Raw genomic sequence first — 11,097 nt, 5'->3', positions numbered from 1 at the left:
CATTCAGTTCAATTTAGACAAAAAATTATGAAAAAAGTTTCTTAGAATTTTAACAAAGTAGCTTTTATTTTGCCAAATTGCCAAATTGCCAAAAATTGTATATTCTTTAAAGTTTAGATTAAAACAAAATTATTTTTGTTTTAATCTAACTTTAAAGATTATACAATTTTTAAGTTCTGGTCGGCTACATGAGAGGCTCTTTTTTAGCTTTTACCAGGTAGTTGTGGCGTAGTTGCAAAATTTAAGAAAGTTGCAATCTCTAAAATTTTGAGATAAACGTTTCAAATTTATTTTAAATAAAAAATTTGTGTTTTTATGAAGTAATATTTTTTTTCATAAAAACACAATTTTTTTATTTAAAATAAATTTGAAACGTTTATCTCAAAATTTTAGAGATTGCAACTTTCTTAAATTTTGTTGCTTTAAATTAGAGACTCATTTTGATGCAGGTTTGACAGAAATCGAATCGGTATTTCTGGTGAAACTTTTCATAGATTAAAAAAGCCAAAAAAATGTTTTGGGGTAAAAATTTTGCCGCGTACTCGCAAACTATTTGCAATGTAGTAATGCTGTTAAAAGTCTAAGCAAACTTTTTTTTTCATTTTCTTGTCTAAATTCAACTCAAGTTGAGAAAAACGCGTCTATAGGATTTATTGTTTTGTCCGGCTAATTTAAGTCAGCCCTGTTTATCAACTTCCAGTTTAAAAAATCCGCGTTTGAAAAACCATTAGCGAGAGGTCAATTTGACTTAAGCCCAATTTCAAAACATAGTTAGTTCTGGTCAAGAAAAATATTTCAAATCGGCGAAACAAGCATGAACAAAAATTTGTCGACACAGAGTGCGGAACTAAGCTATTTTGACCAAAACTTTGACCAAAAATTTTTTTGCGGGTTGAAAATTCAAAATAACCCAAGCGTTTTTGAACTAGACTGCCAAAGCATTCAATAAGTTTTGCTGGAAAAACTGAGCGTTTCTTGAGAGTCTAGACCTGAGTTGAACGGGTAGGGTAGTCTGTTGTATGTCGTGTGATTCGACTAAACCTACCAAGTTTGGGATAGGGCTCATATCAAACGAAACCCGTGCAACCCGTTCGGAGTTTCATTTATCTTTGTCGCTTCACGCTTTATATCTTTTTATTGAATATGACATTACGAGGCCAACCTGTGCACTGGATAGGTGCACAATTTTTTGTCTGTATGTTGCTAGATTCGAGAGACAAATCTTTAATGAAAGATTAAAAGAAGCTCAAAAGGAGTGTCCTTGTCGCGGAATCCGCTTACATTTCCTAAAATATACAATTTAGCCTCGTAATAGACTTCAAAATCTTTATTACTAACCAATCATATTCACCAACTCAATTTTGAGCCCTGGAATTGCAAACCCTGAGTATATCTGTTCGAACCAAATTGTTTCCAAATTAAAAATACCCAGTATTTCATTAGGATCTATTGAAACCTGCAAAAACAGAGTAATATTAAGATCGGTAACAGACTATGGAGCTGCACGCAACGATTCGGCCGAAAATAAGATAGCGCGACAAAAAGACGGAGCTGCGCCTAATCTGGATAAACTCTATGAATTGTCCCTCCGATGAAATCAACTGTTAGGTTGAGACCGCGCGTTGATCGAATGTAGCTTTTTCAAAGTCAAAACAAGCACTTATCTGAATCATCCAATTTTTTATGGAATGAAAAACGGACCTTACTTTGATACTAAGTTAGATAATGATGCGTTCTGGAAAAAATCGATGAAGCTAATCATTTTGTGAAATAAAGTGTAGAATATACAGATCTGACAACCCGCTGTTTGATTTTGGATATTTTAAGCTTTCCGTAGATGATGGGACTCAGAACCAAATATAATCAACATCCAAAAGCGTTTGTAGGGGGGGGGGGGGGGGGGAGAATATTAACTTAATTCTGGTTGGTGCTGTTATATGACTTACGAATCGTCTATACTTGAAGATTCATCTATGACATAGACTATATTTTGAGGTACTTTGCTGCAACTGACGAAACATTTCACATTCGCATTACTCGATCCTGATTTTTCAAACTCGTCCGCCATTGGTTTAAAATAGGTATCTTTGTAGCTTCCATCTGCAATATCAGCGGCAGAAATCCACCAATCAGCCTGTTCGTCTGTTTTTCCCTGAACTGGAATTTCGCCACTTTTTCCTAGCACCAATAAAGCAGCGCATACCAAACTATTCATTGGAATATCCATATCATCAAGAGTTACATTGGACATATCAACACATAGTTTATCTTGAATTTCCTGTGCTTTGTTTTGACTGTTCATTATTCCGATTGCCTTCTTCAAATTGGCATCAGTTGTTTGCCATATTCCTTTGGCTCCCGAGATGACATCTTTTGTGCCAAAGTCGCTAACGCCACTGAGAGTTGCATAGAGAAAGTGGTCGTCCTTAGGAAATACTCCCGATAGTCTCATTGTGTCGATTGTGCTTTTAGCAGCAGAGCATCCTGTTGCCCCTTTTGTGAGTCGCTCATCGCCTCTGACCACAAAATACAACAGAAGAAAGTATTTGATTAGTAAGTGTTTCATCATTGTCATTCTAATCGTTTGCCAACTTGATTGTACTCAAAGTTCATGCGCGAAATCTGTTTGAAAAAAAATCATAAGATATTTCATAAAATTTACATTAGTTTCCGTGTTTTCCGATTACAATAGTTTTTGATTCAGCTCTCTATGTTAAGTTTTAAGAAACGTGATCACAGATACAATTATTTATTGTTACGTTATGTTTTTTCTTCATGTCTCACTGTAACTGAAGGTCGATAATGCGAAACAAAGTTTTAATGGCTTAGTTTTCTAAAACCTGAAAATACTTGATTTTATCATCAGCATTTTTTAGAATTACCTTTCAGTGCGAACTGTAAAAATAAAAATTTGTTATTCGAATAGAATATTTATATAAAAGCTTCGGTAAGAATTGACAAATTTTTGCCAATTAATTTATTTCTATCATATCATGTTTGTAAAATCGTTGTATTCTATATTTCTGTTTTTTGTCGACCTATAGAGCAATCAATACAACTAGTCAAAACTGATTTATTACAAACCGGGTTGAGCTCTCAGTTGTAAATATCGACGAAAAATTGCAAACCCATTCTAAGCAAGATTTTTATGGTTTTTTCTGTGCTATTTCATAGCTAAATTAATTAGCTCCTTTTCATCGAAAAACTCTGATAAATTAGCGATCAGTTAATTAGCGATCAGTTAGTTAGTGATTAATTAGCTCTGATAAATTAGATAAAACTGCGTTGAATTAGCTCAATGTGAGCTCAACCCGGGAAGCTTTGAATACTCTCGGAGAACTCAAATAAATACAAATTTGCTAGCAATTTAAGTTTTTTTTGATGTTTCAAATCTCAATTTATCACAAAATCAACAGAGCCAGGAGCGGAATTTTTTTTGGGGAGGGGGAGGGGGGAGAGGGAAATTATATTCCTCAAAAGGTAATTAAAGCAATCAAATTTATGCGAAATTCATGGAAAAGCGCAAAAAATGAATCACCAAATGAATCACAATCATTTTTTTATGCTCTAAATAAATTAGCGCACAAAATTAATCAACAGGAGCTTCCGTTAGAGGATAAGTTCGATCATTCAACCAAACAAGAACTGATTGTTGAGACTTATTTCCTTTAAAATGAATATTCAAAATTACCTGTCAATTGTTTACTCCTTGATAGAACTTGTGGATAAAATTTCCGAAGAATTTACAATCATCTGATCGAAGGATAAGAATTGTAATTTTATTAATTTATAATTTTTGGTGAAAACTACTCTTAAATAATCACTTAGTAAAACCGCTGGGACTTTCATTAGAACGAATGACTTCTGACTTTGTATGAGAAATGTGCATCGGTTTATTTTGCTGGTAAGCCAGATCATCTGAACTGGCGTAAGTGTGATACATAACGTACTGTAATAAATAGCCTCGTTTTTTTTTCGTTTGATGGCAAACTAGTTTTCTATGTGATATCACGTGCGGCTAAATTACAAGTTATCGAAACTGCTCATATTCAGGAAAACACCTGAGCGTTTCGACTGCCGTTAACCGCATCTCAATTAGTTTTTGCTCCGAGAAATAGTATCCCGAGTTGAAGTCCCACCGTTAATTATCGATTTTTCTGTAGTATCCCAGTGATCGCTATTTTCCGCGCTGATTCATGTATAGTTCAGAGTTTGCTGCATAGATAAACCTGCGACTTTTCAGAGCTATTTCAGTAATGATTCCGTAGAAAGTCATCGCTAAAACTTAAGAAATTTTAACTCATTCTAATAGCTTTCAAAAGAGAGTTTTAGTTGATAAACCCTTTAACTTCATATTCAGTAAGGTTTGCTAGCGCAGAGGTTGAATGTATGTCTACAAAGCTGTAGGTTAGGGGAACTAACCCCTGTTAGAACGCAATTTTTGCTCAAGCTGATAGCTTTTTTATTGCTGTTTCATTGCTAAAAATAAGCCAAATTAGCGATAATTAGCAATAAAATTTGCTATTGTGGAAATGAATGTCGATAATGCATCGATGGGGATCGCTGTTTTTTTTACTTTTTCATCGCTAATTTTCAATGTGAGCTCAACCCGGGATAACAAGTCAAAAAACTATGCAGCAAACAATACAGACTATTAAGTGATAATTTTGTTCCTAACTAGGGTTGTGCGGGTTTACTTACTAGTAAGTAAGTTACTAGTAAAAATACTAGTAACTAACTAGTAAGTAAAATAGGGCTTATTACTAGTAAGTAAGTCAAACCAAAAAGAAATTTAGGAAAGAACTGAGGCTCAAGTATATTCAGCGTGAGTTTTCACAACTCAAGAAAATTGCCTAACGCGCGTGACCAATCAGTCTGCAAACTGTATGTAAATGCAACGCGATCAATAACAAAGGCTGCGCTGATTGGCTGATGCAGTCCACTTTCGCATTTAATTTCACGCGCTTATCCGTTTCAGTTAATTTTGTTTACACTTTCTCATTGAAATGAAGTACGAAATCACATCATATCTCAGAGATAAAACCACAGATGGTTACGGCTACTGCAAGACATGTGGGCAACGGATTTTTTGGGGCCGACAGAAGCTCGAAAGTCACAAAAGCGGGGGCAAATGCAATGACCAGAATTCTGCCGAGAAACAGATGTTCACCGAATTGAAAATGGTATCAGTATCGCGCTCTACGCCGTCTCCACATATTATGGCAACTGAAACGCTGGCAGTACAAAAATTTATCAAAATTAATAACCAACCTACAAGTGAGCGCAGAATAGAGCAATGGATCGACAAACTTTGTCTGAACAAAAAAGATAAATGCGACAAAGCATTAGCTTATTTTTTCTACAGAACTGGCGTGTTTTTTTCGCATTATTGACAGCTCATCGTTCCGGAAGTTTATAAAGACTCTCCGCCCAAGTTATGAAGCGGTCATGCCGACCCGGAGAGCGCTCAGTGAGGGTTTATTAGAATCTACTTATCTAACAATTAAAAAAACAGTTGACGATTTTTTGTCTGGTTGTAAATATTGCTCAGTTATCACAGATGGTTGGTCCAACATCAAACCTTGCAGAGGAAATCATCAAAGTTGTCGAAGAGATTGGTTCAGCGAAACTTCTGTCCGTCATAAACGACAATGCACTGTGCATGTTACGCGCAGTTGGTCTGATTGAGGCGCGTTACCCAACTGTTTTCTGCAATGGATGCTCAGCGCATGTTATGAACTTGGCGGTGAAAGATATTTGTGAAAGATCAGAAAACGAGAAACTTTTCATAAAATGTGTTTTTGCAGTAAAATTCAGTAAAGAGCGTCATAGAGTTTGGGCGCAATTTAGAGAACTGCAAGATAAACTGCGCGTTTCGAAACAACTCAGTCTTCCTTGTGCGACAAAATGGTATTCGAACTATGGTTGTCTCAGTTCTCTGAGCATTAACAAGTCTATAATTTCTTTGTTGGCAATTGATAAAGTTGCGGATGATGCAAAACCCACTCCGAAACGAGACGAGTTCATCAGCTATGTCAGCGACAAACTTTTCTGGGAGAAAATTCAAAGTCTGAAAGCAAAACTGAAGAAACCTAGCGAGATGATTGGTCTCTTCGAGTGTGACACGACTGACTTATCTTCTGTCGATTCTACTTTTTATGATTTTTTCCAATCATATCGAACTCTTGCTAGCCCTGATAATGAAGAAGTTCCATATAGAACCATAGTGGAAAAAAGGTTCCTTTTGCATACATCCCTTTTGCAATGAACCTTTTGCATACGTCATGGATGGGCTTTGCGCATATTTTGAGTCCGAAAAACTGCAATTTTGACGAAAATATGGTAGGAACTGATCGTGTAGACACAATGTTTAAGCTTCGAGCTTATGTTTCAAAATATTTCGAGCAACTAAAAGAAGTTGAAGATTGCAACAACCAGATTACAGGTTTTCTCGCTTTTTTTGCTCTGATGACCGATAATCGAAAATTTGAGTAATTATCAATGAAACCATTTCATTTTTGGGCTGATTACGGCAAACATTTATTTCCTTTTTTGTCGAAAGTTGCCCTGAGGGTGCTCAGTATTCCTACGTCGAGTGCGGCTAGCAAACGAGTCTGGAGTATTTTCGCTTTCAATCATTCAAAAAATCGTAATCGACTTTCAGTCGAAAGAGCAGATAAACTTGTTTTTATGGACTGCAACGCTGTTTTACTTGATAATACTGATCATAATGATTTTTCGCGGATTTTGAGTTTGTGTAAAATAAATAGTCTTCAAACTTTGCTGTTTTCGAGCAGACCTTGAGTTTTTGAAACTTACTAGTAAGTAGAAGTAACTTACTAGTAAAAAAGTGGTAACTTACTAGTAAGTTACCAGTAAACGAATTCTATTTACTAGTAGTTGCACAACCCTATTCCTAACACAAATTTTTGAACAGTTCGCATCCCATAATTCAATTTGCGAAAATTTTTGAGACAGTTTCATTCACAGTATCGCATTTATATCGCCCGAGTCGAGGTGCTCGATTTACGTTTTGACTTTTTCGACCAAAATTCCGTATGGTTCGACTGTCTCGACCCAAATTGGTTTGTTTTGACTTTCTCGACGAACAAAACTTTCAATATTTATTTATTCCAGCAAAGATTTGTTTCAAGCGGAGTGACTAACTCTGTGATGTGCAATGGTTATGTGAACTCTTGACATCATAAACATGTGAGCTTTACTTTTTGCTGAATCTCTTATCAATTAAACTTTTGTCTGGTTGAAGAAAAACTACCCGATAACAAGGACTAATCACTTTTTCGAAAAACAGAACAGCACGGCTCTTTGTATCAAGAAGAAGCCCTGAGAAAGACCATTAGTAAAAGACCCTAATAGACTATCACTTAATTACCGCTCAAGAAAAAATTGTGGTCAACCTCGAAACAAAAACAAGAAAAATAAAGAAATAATAAACACTTTTTTATTAAGGAAAATCATCCCGCTACAGGCAAAACAAATTACAAAAAGATGATTTTGAGCGTCTAATAGCCTCATAATGACCGCCTAGCAGAACTATGTTTTGACTTCTCGAACGAAATCGGATATGTTTCGACTTTCTCCACCAAAGGTCGATTTGTTTCGTTTTTCTCGACTTTTTCGACGGACATTTTAAGAAAAATTTTTCTTTCTAGCGGCGTGACTAAACATCTGATGTGTAATAACTTGTCAACTCTCTAGATTACAAGCAAATGAGATTTATGTTGAGCTGAGACTGCTATCAAGTACACTTTTGTCTGGTTAGAGAAAAACTACCCGAAAACAGTGATTAATCATTTGCTTCGAAAGTCAGAACAGCACGGCGTTTTGTGTCAAGAGGAAGCCTTGAGAAATTTAATCAGGGAAGATCCTGAAATACCCTCACTCCCACTGTACTCCCATCAGGGAAGACCCTAATTATCGCTAAAGGAGAAATTGTTGATAACTTCGAAAAAATACAAAAACAATAGCGAACAAAAAACTATTTTTCAAAACCCATCCCGCTACAGGAAATACATATTACAAAAATATTAGTTTGAGCCTCTAATAGCCTAATCATGACCAAACTAGCAGAAATCTGTTTTCTCTTTCTCGAACGAAATCAGGTATGTTTCGACTGTGTTCGATTTATTTTTCGACCATGCACGATTCATGTTTCAACTTTCTCGACCGAAGTCAGGTATGTTTCGATTCTGTGCTCGACCTATGTTTCGATTTTCTTGACCAAAATTGGGTATGTTTTGACTTTTTTGATCTATGTTTTGACTTTCTCAACCGAAATAGGGTATGTTTTAACTTTATGCTCGACCTAAAATTGCTTCTAGACCGTGGAATTCCAGTTGCAAAGTCGAAATATAAGTTCAGCCCCTCGGCACGTTAGGCCAGAAAAAGTATCAACCAGCTGAAATGTTACCTCGTACCAAACCAACTATTCAGAAAAGCCGACGCGGGTAAGAGCTTTGAAAGTCCTGCAATTTCCATTTAAAATGGCGTTTTTGTAGTGAATTTTAGTCTTTGCTTTAAGTAATCACTAATTTGTTCTCTCTGCTATTTCAGATTATGGTTTGTATGATATCTTCAAACCTACCTGGTACAAAAAGTGTGCTGAGCTGGTCTTAAAGGTTTGTGGTTTGGCTTCATGTGTCTGGCTTTGGAGAAAAGGGGCTAAATGAGACAAAAAATGGAACCGAGCGATTATTTTTTGCAGCTGTTTTTCATTAGTTGGTTGGAGTTAAACTCCCGTACGCGGATCTTGTTTGTGGAACTTCATAGAAATTAACTTCAAAAAAGCCCCAAAGTTAACGTTAATGAATATTTTTGAAGCACTGAACTTTATAGAATCGTTGAAGCTCAAAATGGCTTAATTTTTGACTTAATTTTTTCAAATTAACATCAAGACTGCTCGTATCAGGGCAAAGCCCTGAATATTCTGACTGCGTTTTGATTTCTTAGGAGCATGTGAATAAAAAAATTGATGAAAGAAAAAAATTAGAACTTGAAAGTTCTCCAAAGTTTGTAAAAAATCTTTGAGAATCATCCCCCCCCCATGTTATGTAACGTACAAAGTGATACATTTTCAGTTTATGGCAAAATTTCCATAGACCAAAAAGCATGCCTCCGATCGATTTGGAACGACTTCTAAGACGGATTAATTTTCCTCTCACGCGTTAATGGTACAAAATAAATCGCGGGTTAATTGTTCCAAATATGCAATATTTAAACGCGTTTCATGAGTTTTTTTTTAGAAATGATCATAGGTAGAAGGTGTTTTTAAATTGAGCGCAAGAAAAAAAAACATTTTGAAAGATAAAATTAAAAGTCAACAATTATAAATTCAAAAAGAAATTTGTCTGGAGAAAATAAAACACCCGAGCACAAATATTCCGTCATTTGCTTCAAAATTTGTTGAAACAATTACTCTTTATTGGGCATTATTATCAACAAAACTACAGACCACAAAAACTATGAGTTTTTTGAAAAAAAATGAAAGATAATGGAGAAAAGAATTGGCTCCTTGAGACAAACTGGAATCTTTAAATATATCTAAAAAGTGCAGGGTTGGGGGCTTGTCAAGAAAGCAAAAGCCAGGACTGAAGTAAATATGTGATGAAACAGCGTTTTACATACATGACTAGGAAGCTGTTTGAAAACCGCCAGATTAAAGGCAAGTTAAACTTTTAAAAAACGCGAACAAATCGAGCTCTTCTTTTTGCTGGTAGTCAAATAAGTTTTTGGTGTGCGCGGATGCATCTAATGAAAGTACTCCAGGGTCTCGTGTCGACCCGAAAGGCTTGACATACAATCTTCATATATGCAAAAATGCTTGTCAGTCATACACTTTTGTACATTACCATATGATCAGAAACTCTGGGACAAAATTTTTTTCATTTAAGAAATATGTATAAGCATTTTTCCAGAAAAAAAAATCTTAGGCTAATTTTGCTAATTTTTGCTAATTTTTTTTTTCGTAATTCACCCGAAATTATAATAGTCAAAATTTTTTTAAGACTTGAAACCCCCATGGTTAAAGGAAGAAACAAATACTTGCATTTGTGTAGTACTGTACGAGATAATATTTTGCATTTGTGTAGTACTGTACGAGATAATATTTTATAGTTCACTCAGGACTAAGGATAAAAACTTCATGCTTTTAGTTTGGCTATGAGCTTTTAATTCAAAACTGCTTGTCGACTTTTGTGTCACAATTTTTTTGACAATTTGAAATGAATCAATGAAAAAATATTTAAAAATTCAATTTGCGCTAAAGTTCTTTGTCAATTTTGATTTTCTTGTAAAAAAAAGTTTAGCCTCGTTTCTGTGATGGACAACAATACATTTGTGCGTGCACTTTATGGGAAAAGCGCCTTATTTAGCTTGAAATTGATATTTCGACCAAAATTGGAGAAAAAAATGTCCCAACGGTTGGATTTTTTAATTCGAAATTTCTTTTGCAGCAAAATATCAAATGGTTATCTTAAAATTCCAATAAATGGAAATTCTAGAACGAAAATTTTTTTAAACACATTTTTTGTATGGAATAGTATGATAAGTTTTTTTTTTGTGTGGAGTTCCACCCGGGGTAATTATGTAAAACAAAGATACTGATTTAGTGAACTTAATGGTCATGGGACGAGGACGGTCGGAAGTTGTCAACAATCTAGCTAGAAAGCGCAGCAAGTTTTGAAAAAAAAAACATTCCATTTTACATTAGGGCAAGAGAAATGGCGAGACAAAAAAAATGAGGTTTTTAGCGGTTTTTTTTTCATTTTCTTTGGTTTTTCGTTTTCTTTAATCGTTCCGGCAATTTTTAACATGTTTAATGACTTCCAGAGACTAGACACATTAAATTATGCCTCGATCCGTTGCGCAGTTTTCTTTCGCAAGGAAGGATTCACATTTTTCCATTACTGCGAGCTCTCCTCAAGGTTTGTCTTAAAGCCAGTCTTTGAGTTGAAACAATTCCCTTGATAAAACTTACTCAACTGATTGATTAAGTTTTTTTTAACGCCAGGAGTTAAAATTATTTTCTTAAAAACAATTGAAGCCTATTACTGTAATTAAATCAGCCAAAACTACAAA

At 35.1% G+C, this 11,097-nt stretch overlaps 1 protein-coding gene across 1 annotated transcript in view; it reads right to left on the bottom strand.

Moving 5' to 3' along the window:
- Positions 1-2,575, bottom strand: part of LOC134839953 (mucin-2-like) — a 7,437-nt gene extending 4,862 nt beyond the window's left edge. The window contains exon 1 of the mRNA XM_063855581.1: positions 1,947-2,575. Coding sequence (XP_063711651.1) covers positions 1,947-2,575 — 629 coding nt within the window. The remainder of the gene's footprint in view (positions 1-1,946) is intronic.
- Positions 2,576-11,097: the final 8,522 nt, after the last annotated feature.

This window comes from Symsagittifera roscoffensis, chromosome 2 (assembly GCF_963678635.1).
Source record: "Symsagittifera roscoffensis chromosome 2, txSymRosc1.1, whole genome shotgun sequence".
Lineage (NCBI taxonomy): Eukaryota > Metazoa > Xenacoelomorpha > Acoela > Convolutidae > Symsagittifera > Symsagittifera roscoffensis.
This window is presented reverse-complemented; position numbering and strand designations above follow the sequence as displayed.